This window comes from Lichenostomus cassidix, chromosome 4, assembly GCF_008360975.1.
Source record: "Lichenostomus cassidix isolate B80296 chromosome 4, HeHo_3.0, whole genome shotgun sequence".
Lineage (NCBI taxonomy): Eukaryota > Metazoa > Chordata > Aves > Passeriformes > Meliphagidae > Lichenostomus > Lichenostomus cassidix.
This window is the reverse complement of record NC_139484.1, coordinates 39,507,705-39,526,397: the sequence shown is the minus strand read 5'-3', so window position 1 is coordinate 39,526,397 and position 18,693 is coordinate 39,507,705. Positions and strand designations below refer to the sequence as shown.

Genomic DNA, 18,693 nt, shown 5'->3' with positions numbered 1-18,693 from the left:
TGCTGGCTCGGTGTCCTCTGCATGTCTAGCGATGGTGCCACAGAGGGGCCTCAGAGTACGCAGCACCTGGGAACACCTCCCTCTCCATTTGCTGTCCATCTGAAGAGCACACAGCTCCTTAACCGCTCTCTGTGCCACTCCCTGCGCACCCGCCGTGTCCTGGCACTCCTCCCACCGCAGCCGGCCGTGCATCGTGTAGCCTCATACGGAGCTGTACCGCTTGCCTATCCGAATGTATGTACGTGCATACCGCATGTATACAGATACGTGTGCATGTGGGAGAGATGCATACACCTGTCTCCATATACAGCCTTTTGAAATGACCACATTTCATATCTCCTCCAGCCTCCAAGTGCCCTTTGCCTTTATCATTGCCTTATCATCCTAAGGCTAGGAATGCCGTGATGCAATTTCTCAATTTTATTTACTGTAGTTTGAATAGGGATTAACAACATCCTGTAGAAGAAAGCTTTGGTCTCTACATAGACTCCATAACTAACGGCAGTTTGTAAAATCTGTTGAAATCCAAGAGCTCTCTCTTGAAGTAACCCAGCTTCTTGAGCCTCGCTGTTTTCAAAGGACCTGACCTGTAATTGTCCTCGTTGTGGAACTAAGACACTGTCCTTTTCCAAAGGCAACGACAGCCCCAGCATGCGCGTGTACCAGACCGAAAGCGAGACTCCCACCTCAGCAGAGGGGCTAGAGAAGCAGGGAGCGATTCAGTCGGTGCTGGTAGAGCTGAGCGGCAGGGATTCCTCTCTGGTCTCCGGGAAAACCTGCTTTGAGCCCTGGACTTGAGCGTCCCAGAGCAGTGCTCCCTCTCTCCTCGCTCCGCGGGGCTGGCTCTAGCTCTCGGTGCAGCCCTGCGGGACCGGCGCGTGTCGCGGGAGGCTGGGGATCAGCGGCAGCCGGGGCCGCGCGGGGGGGCGGTGGCGGAGCCCCGCGCTGTGCCGTGGCTCGGCTCTATGCTGTGCCGTGCCGTGCTGTGTTGTGCCGTGCCCCTGCGCTGTGCTGCGCCGTGCCCCAGCGCTGTGCTGTGTTGCGCTGAGCCCCAGCGCTGTGTCGTGCTGTGCCGTGCCCCGGCGCTGTGCTGTGCCGTGCCCCGGCGCAGCGGTGACGGGCGCAGCGCTTCCGCGCTCGCCGCCGCAGCCCTGCCCCCGCCGCCTGCGCGGCCGGCCCGGCCCGGCGGAGAGGCGGGGGGATTTCCAAACGCCGGCGGCCTCGCCGCTTCCTCTCCTTGTTTTGCTTTCGATCTGGCCCTCTCTCCGCCCGGGCGGAGGCACTGAACTTTTAGTTTTGCTCCCGCGATTATTCAGCGCCTGTTTTCATTTCCATTTCGTGTCCCCTGGCAACGGCGGTAACCTTGAGGAATTATATAAGGGCCGCGAAAACGGGCGGGCAAGGTAATTTTGAATTATTTTTTTTTTCTATTTATTTTCTGCTTGTTTAATTTTAATTCTATTTTTGCGCATTGCCGCCGTTTCGGTGTGCGGGGCGGCGGGGGCTCCCGGGCAGATGCGCATCGGTTTAAAAACAAAAGGTCGGGTTCCAGCGACCGGGGCCGAGCCCGATTCCGCCGCTACATTTGAGAAGGGGCGGGGGGGAAGGAAAGACGCGGCCGCGGCGGAGATGGAGCGGACGGGGGGTACCCGCGGCTTCCCGGGTGGGGAGGGAGCTCGGGCGCACAGACAAAGGCGGGGGCGTCGGATCGGGAGGGCCGCGGCGCGGGCCGGGCCGGGCCGGGCCGGGGGGCCCCCCGCACTTGTTGCGGAGCCGGCGGCTGGCGGCCGCTCGGATAAAGGGAGGGGAGCGGCGATGGCGCGGGCGGACGGGCCGCGGGCGGGGGTCGCTGCGCTGCGCGGCGCGGCGGGGGGGGGCGCTGCCCCCGCGGGTGCCGGGGCGGGAAGGGGCGTGGCCTCGCGCCCCCCCGGCTCGCGGCGGGTCCGTTACACAAGCGGCGGGGCGGGGCCGCCGCCTCCCCCGGCCCAGCGCCGCCGCCTCCCCCCGGCCCAGCGCCGCAACCCGCCGGGGACAGGGAGGGAGCCGGGGCCGGGGGCATCCCGGGATCCCGCCCCCGCGAGGGCACGGCGGCGGCGGTGCGGAGGGAAGAGATGGAGCGGGGCTGGGGGCGGGCGGGCCGCGGCGGGCGGGTTCCGCGGGAGCGGCGGAAGGAGGAAGTGGCGCGGCCGCTCGGTTCCCTGCAGGAGCGGCATCTTGTGCGGGCACGGCGGCGCGGCCGCGTTTGCAGGCGCTGTCCTGCCCCGCGCCAGCCAGCGAGCGCCAAGCGCTGGACGTCCAGCCCCAGAGGGAATTTAGGAACCGGGCTTTGCTTTGTGCGCAGGACGCAGGGCCAAATTTCAAGCGTCTTGCGATGTCTGAGATCGAAGTTGCAAGTACCTGAAGGGTAGGATCGCTCGGCCCAGGTTCCCAGAGGGTCTTAGGTCTCAAACTCCCGTTTTGACTCGTGTGAGCTCCTAAACAGCGGAGTCTATGTCTTAACCTTACTTATTTAGACACAGAGCTCAGATAAAGGAATTCCGGAGTGCAGAACTTTCTTTCCGATTAGTGTACAGTTGCAATTTATAGCCCATCGTACCGTGCATTGCAGACAGCATTCTCTTGAAAGTGAGCAGTTGTAAACTATGACCTCAGTTTTTGGAGATTAAATACAACATGTTTAAATTTACAGTTATTTTATTTGTCTTAACTTTTGCAGAATGTCTGTGTTAGTACCATAAAAAGAGAGTTGAGTGGAGCAGCAACATTTAAATTCACCCTAACACAGATGCAGTCACACAAAAGTAGCAGGAGTGATCTGTGAGGCAGATGGTTTCAGTCTGAATCACAGTCTTTCCTTGCCACCAGCCCCTTCAGATGCATCAGTGTCCTTCTCTGGCTCCTGTTGATAACATGCCACCAGGGAATTACTTCATGTGCCCTTTTTGCTGGTAAAGCCTGGTGGAAGGTGTGAGAGCTCCAACTCCTTAGGCACAGTATCGCTTCATCGTGGTCATGTGCCACACTGCAGCTCTTCAGTGAGGTACGGGCGCGGCAGGGTGTCACACTGATGAGCCCTGTGTTACCTCCCTGAGTTTGGGGGTTCCAACTGGTTGGCAGATGAAGGTAGAGCAGTCAGTCATTATTATTTGGCGCATATATTAGCACTGCCACCCAGTTACTTGCTGGTGACAGAAGTGACAGATTTTAGGAGATGTCAAATCAGTCTCTAGAGGAGAGCTGTTCATCACAGGCTGTGCTGTGTGGAAACGGGTAGCCAAGAGGTATGAGAATTAACATGCAGGCTGTTAGGAAGGGGGCTTAGAAGCCCCATTCTCCATTGAGCAAAGGTCTTTGATGTGTGGGACCAAGTGGAGTTAGAGGCAGTTTCAATACAGAGTTGAGAAAATGATGAAGAAAAAAGGGTGCTAAGATTCAAGTGAAAATAAAAATATTTTTGGAATAAATAGAGTCTACATTAGAAGAATAGGCTTTATGTAAATAAATTTGCAGCCAGGCTATGTATGCCTTCAATGAAAACACATACTCGCATACACAGTGTGTGTGTGTATATATTTATTTATTTATTTATTTATTTAAAAAACAAACTGGGGAAAAGCTGATGGATGAAGAATATAAAGTTTGCCATGACACATTCTCTCCTGAAGTGGCACATCATTTTCATGGTATTAAAACATCTTCATGATAGAATACTTGCAATATCACAAACTTTGTGGATACATAGAGAGGACAGAGTAGCTTGCACGTGCATAAAGTGGGATACTTTTTGTTAAAGAGGAAGCGGTTTGGGGAAGTGACACAGAGTCTCATTCATGGCTTCTAGGTCCATATAGGACGAACAGAGAGATTAGGGCTATATGACTGACTGCCCAACCTAATGTTGACAATAACTGTCATATGTTAAGGGATCATAGAGAAGCCACAAGAGTAGGAAATATGATTGTTAGTGGGAGGTCTCAGTTGCTCCCATGTAGATTATATCATGGTCCAACATGAAATTTACCCAAGTGCCAAAAAAATCTACTTTCTAGGTGTAGCTTGTACAGATACTCTAAGGGTAACAACTCTGGACAAGGTACTGGCCAGCAAGAATTAAGTTCAGAGTTTTTCATTCACAATCCCAGCCAGCTCTGACATGACAGTGGTCATAATATCTTTAAACTCAGTGTTGTTTCAGGAGCAGCAAAAGCAAGAGTTGTTGTGGCAGTGTTTAATCTTCCAAAGTAGATCTTCATATAGCAAGGAAAGAAATTAATCAAATGGTGAGAGGCAGCCAAAAGTGTAAAATAGTTGCAAGTGGTGTGTAATTCTTCAAAGACACTAATAGTAAAGGCTCAAAGCCTTTATGTCATCTGTCAAAAATACCAAAAAAGCTGAGCGGGCTGACAAGCAAAATAAAGCAGCTCAGTACAAGTAAAAAGACGTCTTTCAAATGTTAAGGTTTTGTCTTCAAATGGGAAAGGGGAAAAAGAACATAAAATCTCTGTCAAACACAATAAGGTAGGCCAAAGAGTCAGGCAACAAGCTGCTAAAGGCATAAAACAATTAGAAGATATTCTTTGAAGTGCATCAAACCCAGGAAGCCTGCTGATAAGTTATCCATGCATAAAGGAGTGCCCAAGGAAGATAAAGTCAGTGGAAGAGTGAAACAAATTCTTTGAGCCTTGCTTCACCGAGAAGGAGTTTAAGGAGATTCGCTTGCAGGAGGCTTTCTGTTTTTTTAAGGAGTGAACATGTCGGGGAATTTTTCGTGAAGTGAGGTGTCTGTGAGAGAAGGTATCAGAGCAAGCTATTGAGAAGGATGAAGTAGAAGGCAGGAGGTAATACTTATTGCAGGGTTTTGAAACAACCAGAATGGAAAGTTGCTGATGTGTTGCCTCTTGTGTATAATTCCTTGCCTAGGTCTGCCTTGGTGCTCCAGAAATAGAATGTGACAAATGAGCTGTCAGTTTTTCAGGGTTTCTGTGGAGACTGAGAACTCAAGGGTGGGCATTTTTGTTTGGCTGGTTGTTTGCCAAGGATTAGTGAATGGGACTAGTGAACATGGCTGTAAAAGTGAAACAGTGACAAAGACCAGGCCTGACTCTTGTTGCTGGGGAGTTGCGTGTCATGACTCTTGTTGCATTCTCTAAAGGTATTGCTGAGCTGTTGTCTGGTTGATGCAGTCCTTACTAAAGCAGGGCCAGTTTCAAGGTGGATCAGTTTGCTTTGGGCTGTGTAGTCATGGCCAATTTGCTCAGTGAAAGGAGCTTGCACCCCTCACCCCAAGTCCGTGCAGGGCATATGCCATGCAAGGGGTGGAGGAAGGGATGGGGATGGGACAAGTTTGCTGGTTGTATTAACTCATTTGGAGCATGAAAATCCCAAAGGCTGAACCCCAAAGCCTGCAGAAGAATTTATTTTGAAAGTCTGGATGTAAGTTTGCAGATGAAGTTCAGTACAGACCAATTTCAGTGTAATGCACATGGAAGGGATTGTAATCCTAATTTTCTGTTCACAAAGATGAAGTGTGAATTGACTTTCTACTCAGGACAAAATCATACAGCTTATATAATCGAATGAAAAAATAAGTTCTGTACCAAGATGTGGCTAAGAAAGGACAGGACAGGTTAGGAATTATTAGGAAGGAGTAAAAAAAGAAATAGAAAACACCATAATGCCATTATAAATCCATATTGCTTCCCTCTTCTGATTCAGGAAGTAGTGAAAGTTGCTGAGCTACTAAGAAGGATGTCAAAAGTGGTCAAGGGTATGAAGGAGCTTTTGTGAAAGAGTAAGTAGCTTGGAAAAGAAGTTACTGGAGGGACTGTGGGGATATTCTTTAAAATCATTAGTGTAATGAAGAAAGTGAAGAGGTGAGATCAGTGAGACCCAAATAAAACAGTTGGGAGGCAGCTTCAAAACAGCAGATGTTTGTCCTGCAATACCTAAATTGTGATGCTTATGGCCACTGCGTGTATGTCAGGAGTTTACTCAGGTTCATGACATTAGGCAGTCTGTGGCAGAGAAACTTGCTGTGCAACTTAGCAGTCAGGACCGTTCAGTATCAAATTTTGGGCACTGACTGCTGACAGAGAATTACTGCAGTTGCTGGAAACTGCTAATAGAAACTTCCGCTGAGAAGCATAAGCTACGGCCCATTTGCAGATAACACAAGGAAGCAAGGCCACGTATTGCCCTTTGTTATGTGAAACTTGTAGCATAAGATTTTATGAAACTTCCAGAAAAGAAAGGTTTATGGTGATCCTGTTTAATTTGTGCTTGCTACCCCTGCCCTTGTTAGCCTGACACCAACTACTGTCAGTTTAAGTGTATACTGTATGCATTTAACATTGCTTAGTAGTGGTATCCCTGCAAAATTCCTCTGACATTTGCAGGATTAGAACCTCAGCTTGTATTTTGTGCATCATATATTGAAAGTCATGGTCCGTGTCTAGGTAAAGATACAAAACTAATCACATGTTACTCTTGCTTATCTCTGTGTCTCATTTGTAAAGATTGCTCTTTTGAAACTTGATTCTTCAAAGGCCTACAATGATTGTGATATTGAGGGCATAAACCATAAGGCAGTGTTTACAGAAGTTTTATTGTAGCTTGTGCTGCTACAAACTGTGATTAGTGCAAAATATTTTCTCTTTGTCCTTCGAGACCTCAAGTGCAAAAGCAAAACAACAAATAAGTAAGCTGAAAAGATTCTGGGTACTGAAAATAAGAGGAACAGATTTGTTAAGTTGCATATTCCTCATGTATGAATAGCATTATGCAAAAAATCATACAAGTAATTAAAGAATTTCCTCTCGGGGTTTTTTTGTTTTTGTTTTTGGTTTGGGTTTTTTTCAGAAGTTTTGTTGGAACTGTATGAAGGTTCTTCCTTGTATTAACTATGTGTGAACTCTTACGTTAAGATTGAAATAGTCACTTAAGAAAAACTGAAATCAACAATTAACAGTTAGTGGAACAGAATCCATGTTAACAGTTTAGCTAATGTCAGTCTGTATGTTTGTAAATATATATATGCGGATATACATATCTACATATCTACCTATGTATAAATACATAAAATTATGGTATTTTGTATGTAGCATAAATAATACACTGTACAGTATACTTCTTATTGATATAGTGTGAAAAGGTTTTAAAACTTGCTCTTATGGTTAGTGCAGGATATGTTTTCAATTTCTTGGAAGCTCATGTAAAATCTCTGGTTTTTTGAATGACCTAGAGAAGAAAGAAAGACGTGGTAAGCAGTACAGTAATGTTTGGTTTCTTGATTTGTAATATACTGCAAGCCCACCTTTCTGTTTGCTGGAAATCTTCTGACTCTTTTGTTTGCTTGGGAGCAGATTGCACTAAATCAAGTACAGCAGTCTTTAGGGCAAGGCAAACATTTTATCCTGTTGCAGTTTGGACACACATCCAGGAGCAAATCTGCTTGCATGTGGCATGTTGTTTCATCCCAGGTGCAGAATCTAAACTTTAACTCTTAAGTTATTTTAACATTCAATTGTTGCTATATAGGTTGCTAGCTTTCAAGATAAGCTTGGAAGTAATAATTTTACATATTCCTGTCTATTGAATAATAGGGCAGGTTGCTGTTTGATGGTTTTTCAGCTAACCTTGATGGGCTTGGTTTGTAGCTCTCAGAATATTTCTGGTGTTAGGAATGGAGTTAAGGTGTGTCAAAAGTATTTAAATTTGTCCTTTGTTTTGAACTGCACGTGACAGTGGATGTTGTCTAACCATTGTCCTTTTGCTGTAAAATTGTTAATAATAAAATACTTAATGTTAATACAGCACAAAAGAAGGAAGGGTTGCTTACGCACTTGATTTTGAAAAGTGTGACATGTGGTTAAGTTCTGCTTTTTGATATGTGTTGAGGGATATGTGTGACTTGAAGGGCCCGGTAAGTGCACAGAAGACAAAGCCTCTACTGTAATATTTCTATTGATATTGAATATTGCTTGACAGCATTCCAGGCAAGCCTTTTACAGCTTTATCTAAGCAAGATAATGCCTTTGATGTTTAATAAATTAAGGCAGCAATACATTTAGGTCTTTCTGTGCATTTCATGCATATATAAATAATATATTTGGTGCATGATAATATATTTTGTGCATTTGGTGCAGTGACTGCTCTTTTAAGGTGTTTTGTTGAATCATATAAATGGGTTTTATGTGCAACTGAGACATGAATCAAATGGAAAATACTGAAGTACTGAATTTAATTGGATGAGGGCTGTAAATCTGTAAAATGAAAATTAAACACCCCACCCCAAAACACTTTCCAAATTTTGACAGCATCTTAAAAAGTTTATCTAAAATAAAAATAATTCTGCAACAGAAAAACAGGCAGGAAAGGAGATTAATGTTTTTAAATTACTGAAAGCTTGCCTGCAGCATTTGTAATCCCAGCAGTATTACATGAAAAAGATGAAAGCAAAACTTGAGGATAAAATTGAAACCAATATAAACAAAAGTGAAACTGACTCCGTTGGTTTTCATTTCCCAGTTGGCAAAAATGAAAGAATAAACAGAGAGGAAAGAAGCATGGGAGCTGAACTTGAAAAAATTAATTCAGTTTTACCATTTATTTCATTTGTCATCTAAATTTGACTGCTGCATGGCAGCACTCCCTTAGCAAACTGCACAATAGAGGGTAGGGGATGCACTCCTGTTTTATCCAGGTACCACTTTTCACAGCCAGGGGTGGTCTGGGCAACGGCCTTACATAAGGGAAGTGTGGTGTCTTTTGCAGTCACGGAAGGGCCGTTTTGAAATGCTGTGGCAAATGCGTACAGAAAGTACAGTGGAAGTGATGACATCCAGGATGATGAAAGGGAGTCAGTCATTCAGCTGGCCAGTGCACTTGAGTTTTATTGATGTTAAGATTCAAGTTGTTAATAGGATTGGGTATAAAATACATGGTGGGGGTTTTTTTGCACCCCACCTTTGGGGTCATCCACTTAGATCTGGGGCAGATCAACTGTAACCAAAGATGCAATCTGGTGTCAGCTTTGCTGATGACATGAAATGACTGTGAATGGTTTCACTCAATTTCCACAGATCAGTCAACAGCTAGAATGTACTTTGTGACCTTGAGAACTACCCAGTGAATTAGTCAAAAGATGGCCAAGCATTGGATATCTGTGTAATCTCAAATGAATGTCCTTCTCCTGTTTAGAGTTGCATGCTCCTGGGCTGTATTGACAAAAGGTTTGGGTGTTGATGAGAAGCTTGAACAATCTCTGCTCTGCTAGAGCTGTACTGGGGTGAAATGGAAGACTTTAATTCCAGACATCTAATTCTCACACATTTTAAAACATTGCATTCAAGCATACAAAAACTAAATTCTTTGGATGCCAGAACAATTCTGGAGATTTGAGATTGATGAGGGAAGCCAAAGAAGTTTAGCTTTGTTTAGTTTAATAATATTTATGAAGCATAGATGAGAAATGAAGATGAGTTGAGTTGTCTCACTCTAGCTCAGTAGTATTTTAGGAAACTTCAGAGATAGAAATAGCTGCTGCAGATCACAAAGTGAGGCTGTCTAATTGCTGTTGGTCTGTGGTCAACACAAAAACTTCAAATTAAAAGCACATTTTGTAACCAATCCTATTAACTATTCATATTCTGTATGTCCTGTGGTAGAGGAAAGAGTAACATTTTTAGAAAAACAAGAATTAGACCATACTATTTCAACAAGCGTAAGTACAAGCATTTAATACTTAGCTCGCTTTTAAGTGCAAGCCTTTCAAATGTGTGTACAAGAGAAAGACATTTCGCTCTAAAATTCTCCAGCGTAGAGCACTATATCTGTAATAACTACTTCAATTTATTTTTTGTGCTCAACACATCTGCTTCTTTCATGGTGCTATTTTTGTAACTGTAAATAAGTTCATGTGACAGACATGTTTCCAGCTCACAGTGTGGGTGATTCAGAGGATCCCAGCCCCCAAGTTGTGCCTGCTGTGATCTGTCTGTAAAGAAAGTGTCTAAGTAAGCATGAGAGTGTTTTTTACAAATCTGAAATAGCATATACTTTTCTTGAATACTTTTTCTTTTAAGTAAAGGAGGAATTGCTTTGCTGATAGGGCTGAGTTTGCTTCTCATGGTGAGGTTAGGCAGAAGTAGTTTATGTCTTTTGCTGCCGGATCTGGCTGCTGTGCCTGCGATTAGAAGTTTGGGTAGCAAAGGTGTAGGTGTGGGTTAGCTATTAACTTCAGAGGTAGAAACTGCCCTTGCCCAGACAATAAAACGAAAGCTTTAAGCAAATATAAAATCGCACTTTAGTGTAGTGTGCAAATAGTTTTTGCTGTGTGTTGCAGAACAGTATGTTATACAAACAAAGGTAGCTGTGAGAAACAAGCCCAGTCCGAGAAAGGTGGATTACATCAGGTGCAGGTCATAGCCGGTGAACGTGAAAACTCTTCCTTGAACACATTTCTCAGTGTTTGCTATCTGGAATAATTTTTTTCTGTATCCCTGAGTGCATCTAAAATGTCATTGTCTTCTTGCAATCTTGTCTGAGCCTCACAAGCCATCAGTGTGGGAACAATGAGATTAAGCACTTTCCTTTCACAATGGCTCTTTTCTAATGTGTAGCACCCTTTAAAGCAATCACCCTGCACTTAGGCAAAGGAATGTTAGGCAGGACACTGAGATAAAGACCGCCCAGGCTTTAAAAGGTACTCTTACAGTTTATGACCCTGATCTTGCAGGTAGTTGCATGCATAATTTCCCACTGCTTTCAGAGGGACCCATGAAGGAAACATGCTTCTTAAAAGTTTTAGGGATGTATCCTGTAAACCTAGTCACGGAGCTCATGAGAATGCAGTGGTCTAACAGAACCATGCTGTTGAGTTGCATCAGTGAAGTGATTCTTTATAATTGTTTGAGCTTTAATAGCCTTCTGATTTTCACCAGGCTGGAAAATTCTTTATGAATCAGGTGTCAAATGCTGAGTTTTCCTGGTGGCTTTAAAGAACACAGGGTTTGGCTTCCATGGACTCCAACTGACACAGCTAAGCAGCAGTAGCTATTACGTGTGGGTATTCAGGAGTGGATTCGCATGTGAGCACTTAATTCCAGAATAAAATTGATTCTTTTGAGGGTAGCTGCTCCCCAGCAAGAAATTAATTACTCCCTGACAACCATGCCACCAAATCTCTTGTTGTAAACAAGCCCCGCCCAAACTTGTCCGAGTGAAATACAGGAAAGTCATCACCTCTCTTCTAGGCAGCTTTTGAGAGAAAAATAGTTAGAAATCCCAGATACTGAGGACAAGTCGTGGTCAGTCGTCCAAAGTAACACAAAGCTTAAGAAGAAGACAAATCAAGTATTGGACTGATTATTAATAATCAATTTAATGGCTGCTTTTGAGACTCCTGGAGGAGGTGGCAGGGGAAGTCTTCTGTAGTTATGTGCTGTAGAGTATCTCTTGTACAGATGTGTTGTCATCCTGATGCCACCACAATCTGGCATCTCCCATCTTCACTCTCTGCAATACCTGAGAAACAAATGCAAGAAACCCCCAGGAAACAAAGTATTCTTTTAAAGCTGAAACTAAAGTAATAATTTGGTATTGACACCAGACTTTCAGACATCGACGTTTGTGCAGATGATCATCGTGGCAAGGATACCACAGATATGATCCATAGCAATCTGTTAAAAGCCTGGCCCAAATTCCCAGCTGATGTAACCTTGCTGTGATGCCAGAGAAGTGAATGGACTCAGCCACAGACATTGTGTTAAGTGTCATGATAGTGTTCAACACAGGAGCCAGCACAAAGAAATTTTCTCTGTGGGTATTGAGAGGCTGAAGCCTTGCTTCGTTATGGCTAAGTCCAGAAGCAGAAAAAAGAGCAACCTTCTGGGCTTATTGTATTAAAATAAGATGGCTTTTCTTCAGTGCACTACTAGTCTTCAAATCCAAAGGCTATCTTTAATGAGGCCTGAGATCACTGCAAAATAATAACTCGTGTCTTTGCTGCTGAGGGAGAATAAGCTTTGCATGGAAACCAAAGGAAAGAGTCTGTTTTGATGTGTAATGTCTGAATCCCAGCCAGGGCGTGTTAACACCCTTTGGGTGGAACAGTAATGCTATAGGGCTGATGAAACACACTCTATATAGAGTATGAGTTCCCATTGTACATTTTCCTGGGCATGTTTACCATGCTGTCTGTAATGCTGATTTCAGTACATGTTTGAGTTATTTTTGTCCTTGTTTTCTTTGGGTTTTGTTTTGTTTTGTTTTGTTTTCAGGGAAAGCTGGGTTGGTTGTTTTTTGCCCTCTGTCCCTTGAGGATACAAGGGCTTTTCTTCAATCTACCTTTATGTATCTTTCTTGGGTACAGCAGCAGGAGAGGAGGGCATAATGAATACTTCCCTCCTCCTCCATCTGCCTTGCAATGAGGTGGGCACAATCTAGACACAGCCTTGCAGAGCCTTGTGGTTGGGTAGCATGAATCTGTCATGCAGCAGCCTGGTTTCCTAGGTTTTCCACCACCCCACAAAGCTTTCCCCTAGGCAGCCATAGTCCTGTTGTAGCCCTGCCACATTTCATTTGGGAACCTAGGAAAGCAGGTGAAGTATTACCTGGTGGTTGCCTGTACAGGTTCTCTTAATGGCCAGGCCATGCCTTACACCAGTCTGCCCAGGACCTGTGCCCTCCCACCCTGCCTGCTCTCCAATTCTTGGCTTTCGGGCCTGTCTTGATGGAGTTGCTTCCTTCCTGCAGGCACCAAAGCAAATAAGGTACCACCTTGCCTGGCTGCAGTGTACTGTTTCTTGGGGATGGACAGGAAGGATGTAGTCTTTTCTGCTGTCGCCAAAGCATTAGGAAGGAGCAGGAAAAGTACTGCCATTGCTACAATGTGGATCAAGTGTTACAGCCAACACAGGGGCTGGATCTGTGGAGCAGTTGGCCATGGCAAATACTTAGCACAGGACAAGGGGTGCTTAGTGAGAAGCAAATCTGCCGGTGACATTTCCCTCATCCCTCCCTGTTCAACAGGGCACCACTGACAGAATAATGGTGAGGAGCAAAAGAGGTACCATACATGCAAAATCCTATGTGAAGGCAGAAGAGTTCAGTCTGTGACCAAAGAACAGAATTTTGCTGCAAGTACTGTTCTTTAAAAAAAGATCATGTTTCCTTGTATGCTGGAACAGTCTTGGTGCAGACACAAATACAGAACCCAGTTCTCTGAATCCTAAAATTAGTGTATGGTCTCATTTCAGCATATCTCTTTGGTCACATGGGATGATTGATGCTTTTCTTAACTGCATCAGCCTTAGCAAACAAAGGGAATAGTTTAAAAGTTTGTCAGCAAAGCACAAGTACAAGGTAATTTTGCAGAAAAATAATATTGCCTGTTTTGTATTTGCAGAGAAAAGATAAATAGATACTGTGCAATATTCTGCACGTTCTCTGAGGAACAGATGTTTTTCCACAGCTTTGAGCAAAGGCTGTGGTCTACTTCACAAATATACCTCCAAGATCTTATCCCACCTTAACTTTTCACAACCATTACTAATATTTCCATAGACTGACAAGTCTTTTAACTAGGTACTTTGTGATAGGGAAAGAAGAGCTGCTTTTCTGGTTTGTTTTGTTTTGTTTTATTCCATAGAGATATACTTTTAAGAAAGTATCCACAGGCATAGAGTAGCCTGTGTTTTTGGGATAACCTTTGTGCCTTTTCAATTATCCAGATGCTGCCAGAGTGAAACTGAAGGAAAGAGAACATAGTGTACTGCTCAGATGTAATGCTTGCCATGCTGTTGCTTTCACTTTCTGTCTACAGCTGCTGTAATTCTAGTGAAGAGCTCTTCATTCTCAAAGGTTACACTTTCTGTATGCCAGGAGTGTTATCTCTGTCAAGGAAAAAACAAGTCAGACTTAATAGAATGTTCCAGTGGAGAGTAGGGAGGAGTACAAGCTCTTTATCAAACATGATGGAGTGAAAATATGTGTATATGCAGATTGCAACCAGTTTATAGCTTTTTGGGGAGTAGCCTTCACTATGTTCTTGCAGTTTCTAGTTGCAAAAAATAAGCTGAACTGACCACAAGACTAGCACAAATAGTGCAGTAGTTAAAGCTTTGAAGAAGATCAAAATAATCCCTCCCTAAACTGTGATGTCAGCCCATCCATGGGCCATGCTTCTCGTGTGGGAATGGCTCTTCACAGACTCTCAGTGGCCTCCCTCTCCATGCAAATGCCAGTGAGTTGGGGCTGGTATCTTGCCCACTTGCCGCTGGTTTGGGAATAATTTTATTGATGTCCATTGATATATTTAAGCTCCTACTCCCAAAACGGCAAATGCCCCTAACTGTGGCCCCCTCTAAGAATGAGACAAGTGGTAAAAATAGAGCAAGAAAAGGGAAATGACATGCATGGAGCTACCAGTCTTAATACATCTGTAGGAGTCATGTTAAAAATAGTGGGTTTTGAAGACTGGCTGTCTTACTAAGAATGGCAAGTGCTCATAAAGTGATATCCTAGCAGGTAGTCCTACTTCCAATGTCTAAATGAGCTCATCTTTTCAGATAGGGTGGAAAAATGCTTTCTGAGGTCCCATGTGCAGTTGACTGTGTTTCTTGATTATTCTTCTTTTCCTCCACTGTGGGATGGTGTTAAACCAGAAGAAAAAACAAACAGGAATAATTTTCAACATAGTACCAGAAAGACTCCAACACTGAGTCTTCTGGGAGTATTAAGCATTTTCCTGTGTTCTCCCACAGAGATGCTGGGTGTCAGTACTGTTTAGGTTTAAAACTGTTGTCTAAAAGCACAGGAACAGTTTTGGGTTAAGGGGTTCCTCCCTGTCCTTCCCACTGCTCCTTCCCACTCCTATGCCAGGGTGCCTTCCTCTCTCAGTTGTGCTGTCACCTGTGCCTTTGAGCAGGATGGGAGCCATGGTCTGGGTTCAAACAGATGAAAAAGAACCTGCAGAAAGAGGTGTTGCTGTAAGCCTGCTTAGTTCCTGGACTTCTTCAGAAAGCTGTCCATGCAAAGAGTAGTATTAGCATGCAGCAAAATAGGGATGGGGCTGAAGGGTGATGGAGTATGAGGTGCTTCTTTGCCTCTGGTGGAGCTGGTGCTGCTCCTTCCCTCTGCAGCTCCAACCGGCTCTGCTCCTCTCCCTGGCCACCTCCATCCATGGTCTCTGCAGGGTGGAGGAAGATGGTGACCAAGTGACCCAAGCCAGGCATTAAGCCATTTTTCTCCTGTTAACCAGAGTGTGAAGGTTCAGGCAGGAGAAAGTAACCAGGCTTCTGGAGAAGTTTGCTTAGGCCAGCAGATGTGTACCCACAGCTCAGGAGATCATGGTAGTGATGAAGCCAGTGGGAACTGGATGCCTTGGCAGCTCTGAAAATACTGTTAGATGTGCACTTGCCTCCAGTACAAAAAATACCAGTGGCTGCATGTAGCTTTTTCTAGGTGTGAATGTGCAGGGGAAGTGCAACATTAAGGCTGATCAGGAGTGAGAGATAGGTGCATAAGTGCTTGTGGTTTCACAGCCTGCTTCAGATTATAAATGTTGATGTTTTGTTTTCCTTAAAAGGATCAACCGTTTCTGCTTTTTTTCTGTCGGCTGGGTAAGCAGTGGAGAGAGGCTGGCAAGAAACTTGGCATGCCTGCTATTTTGTAGGGTTCACCTTAGTTTCTGGCTTTGTAGGTTTGTTTGATATGTTCTGATGGATGGTGAAGGTGGCCTGGTGTTAGGCGATGGCCCCTGAAACTTGAGATGGTTTTACTGCCTATTTTGGAGCATTTCAAAGGTCTTTCGAAACTTGAATGATTCTTAATGTCAGGTGATTGAGTCTGTACTCACTGATGGATAGCCTTCAGGTTCTCCCACCTGGAGCTACTGCAATAAGGTTTCAAGTGCACCCAGTAATGCCATTTGTAGACAGACAGGGGCTACTTTTAAGGCACTGCAGAAGTTGATGTTTCTTTCTGTAGAAGTAAATCATGCATTTGACACCTCTGGACAGAGATATGGCACCTTCATTTCCCACAGGCAATTGCTTGATAGAGTTGACTTGGTATTTTCATCAAAAAGATGTTGTTGTCATGCAACTGCCAAAACACCTGCTACATTTTGGCACCATTGTGGTCAGTGCTGTCCTGAGGCAGACAGGTCTGGGGACGTCTTCTGAAGGCATCCGGCTTTATTTTTCAGCAGCATGTGCGCTTAAAGTAGCATGAGGTGGAGGTTGTTTCTTGATGACCAGAAGCACGCTGTGCTTGTCCCTCTGTGAAGGACATAACTCCAGAAGATACCAACTGTTCCTCCAGCTGAGCATCATTGTAGGGTTATTTTTAGCTATGTTTGAATTTACTTTTGGATGAATAGGTCTTGGGAACCACTCCTCCTTTGTCACAAGCCAAATTTCTCTCCTGATTACCTTGGATTAATTTGTCTTGGTGTGGGTGATGGATATAAAGGTGTGTGCTGACAACTGCAGTTGCTAATCCCAGAGGAATCCCAAGGTGCCAAAAAGGAGATGAGCACCTCTCCGTATCCTCTGCAGGGGAGCAGCTGGGGAAGCCCCCAGGGATGTGGGAGGGAAGAGACAGACTGGCTCAGTTCTGCCATTTTGGGCAAGACTGGCTTCCTTCTGATAGCGATTGTTGGCAGCTTTCTTGTTTCCTGAAATGTACTGCTTTTGTACAAAGGCAGCTTATGATTCTTCCATGTTGCCTGTCCCATGTGGGATTAATTGCTGCTGCTTTCGAAGTGACTTTTCTGCCTTCTGTCTAATTTTTTCACTCAGATGGACTTGAAATTTGTTATAGGGGCTCATTACCCAGAAGACAAGTCTGACTGCTAAATGGGAATGCTCGTATTGAATGTTGACTCTGATGCACAGTGTTTCCAGGAATTGTCTCAAAGTGCATGCGTACTTAGAGATACCTTACAAAGAAATGCATCTGTTGCAGATAATTGTTTCTTCCTCGTCAGACAAATAAAAATTTGCTCATGTTTTTAGTACATTGCCATTTGCATTTTTCAGCTTTGACTCAGACTGTAGTTGGGAAGATGGTAGAGATCTCCTGTACACATTCTGTAACCTGGATGAGGATTTTTGGTGCCAAAGGGAAGGGGCTGCAGTGGCACAGCCAGCTGTTTGCCACCAGTCTGGGGACTGAGAAAGCCATACCTGCATCACCCTCGCCCAGAAAACAGCTTCCCTCTTGCACAGCGAGGGGATATGAGCAAGGGCTTGGCCACTGTTGAATTCCTGGGTTTGGCTGTTTTTTCATATCTGAAGTGAACCTGAAAGGGAGCTGAGCAGTTGCAACCGTCTTCTGAGCTATTTTAGAAATTCGTAGTCACTGCAACAGGCTGCAGCTGAAGCACGAGTGACCAACTCTACACAGTAGTAAACAAAATGCTCATACTTCTGCTAAGCGATTAGTGTGAGCATGGCTGCTGGTAAATTCTCTGAACACATCAAAGAACCTTATTGTTACACTGAGGTTTTAATTCCTTATTAGTTTCAGGAAATACATGTCCTCAGAGCAATGAGAGGAAACTTTGAACGTTTTTCTTCCTCTCGTACTGGGTGTGGGCTTGGTACTGCCTAATTGTTAGTCTGTCCCATGCCTGTACTCCCATAGGAAGCAAGAACAAACCCATTTACATTTGTGCCGTTGCTGTGTGCTTTCAAATTTTCTTTCTCTTTTTTATTTTTATTTTTAAGATCAAAGGTAACAAGAATAGTGGAACAGAGAAGTTAAGAATGATGCAGAGAACACAGATGTGAAGAACAAAGGAGAGAGAAAGAAGCTGAGCCCGGTGCAGAGGGGCAAGGAGAAGCAGCAGCCTAAATGCAAGTACTTCAACGTGGAAATGATGGATTGCAGGCTGCTTAACAGGCATTTAATGTGGTGCTTTTATCTGCATCTAGTGCCAGTTGGCACTTTCAGAAGGGTGCCTGAGATAGGTTAACGTTTTTAAAATTTTCTGCCTCAGTTTCAAGACTTTGGACTCTTATGTCAATCATTTACAGCTCTAAACAGGGAAGTGGCATCAAGGTCACGTGTGTGTGTATGTGTAAGAGAGAGAGACTGAGAGAAAAAGAAGTCAGTTTGAGTCTTAACTGAATGATATAAGGTGGCGTTGTGCAGCTAAGGGGTGTGTGAAGCACTCACTTCATAGCTGAACAGCACTGAAATGTAAAATAACAGCTAAAAAAATCAGTGTTGATTGATCAGATTGATCAGAGAAAGCTGGAGGGAAAGGGTCAAACTACTCAGCCACAACCGAAGTGGTCTGCTAAATAGCTGTGATGTAAAATGTGTTTTTATTAGTTCCAATCAAGTTCATGAGACTGAAACAGCTGTTTTAAAGCACTTTGCATTTTAGCTAGTACAATGATGCCTCCTGCATGTGTATTTTTTTCATTACATATTTTTTCTTGGCAAAAAAAGGTCTTGTTCATATGCAGGTACATGGGCCAAAAAGAGGTATCTCCAAGAGCATAACTTTTTATTTGTGACCTCTGATATCCCACCTCTATCAGCAGACAAACTTTTGCCAACATCGTATGTCTTCTTCAGGTGAAGGTTTTCCTCACCCAAGTGTACCAGAAAGGTACATAAAGAAGACTTTATCATTTCAGTTGCTCTTAGAGGAGGCTCACACACAGATCTAAAATAATG

At 44.3% G+C, this 18,693-nt stretch overlaps 1 protein-coding gene across 1 annotated transcript; it reads left to right on the top strand.

Annotated features, from left to right (window-relative positions):
- Nucleotides 1-1,815: 1,815 nt before the first annotated feature.
- On the top strand, nt 1,816-17,864 carry LOC146438291 (uncharacterized). Its single transcript, XM_085058759.1, has 2 exons — nt 1,816-2,404; nt 17,733-17,864. The coding sequence occupies exons 1-2, from the start codon at nt 2,112-2,114 to the stop codon at nt 17,767-17,769; spliced, it is 330 nt and encodes a 109-aa protein (XP_084914885.1). The 5' UTR covers nt 1,816-2,111; the 3' UTR covers nt 17,770-17,864.
- The last annotated feature ends 829 nt before the right edge of the window (nt 17,865-18,693 follow it).

Excerpts from the sequence above, each read along its gene's own strand:
- LOC146438291 (XM_085058759.1), top strand. The coding sequence starts at position 2,112 with ATGGAGCGGGGCTGGGGGCGGGCGGGCCGCGGCGGGCGGGTTCCGCGG. Across the intron at positions 2,405-17,732 it reads AAGTTGCAAGTACCTGAAGG|ATCAAAGGTAACAAGAATAG; the intron begins GTAGGATCGCTC and ends TTTATTTTTAAG.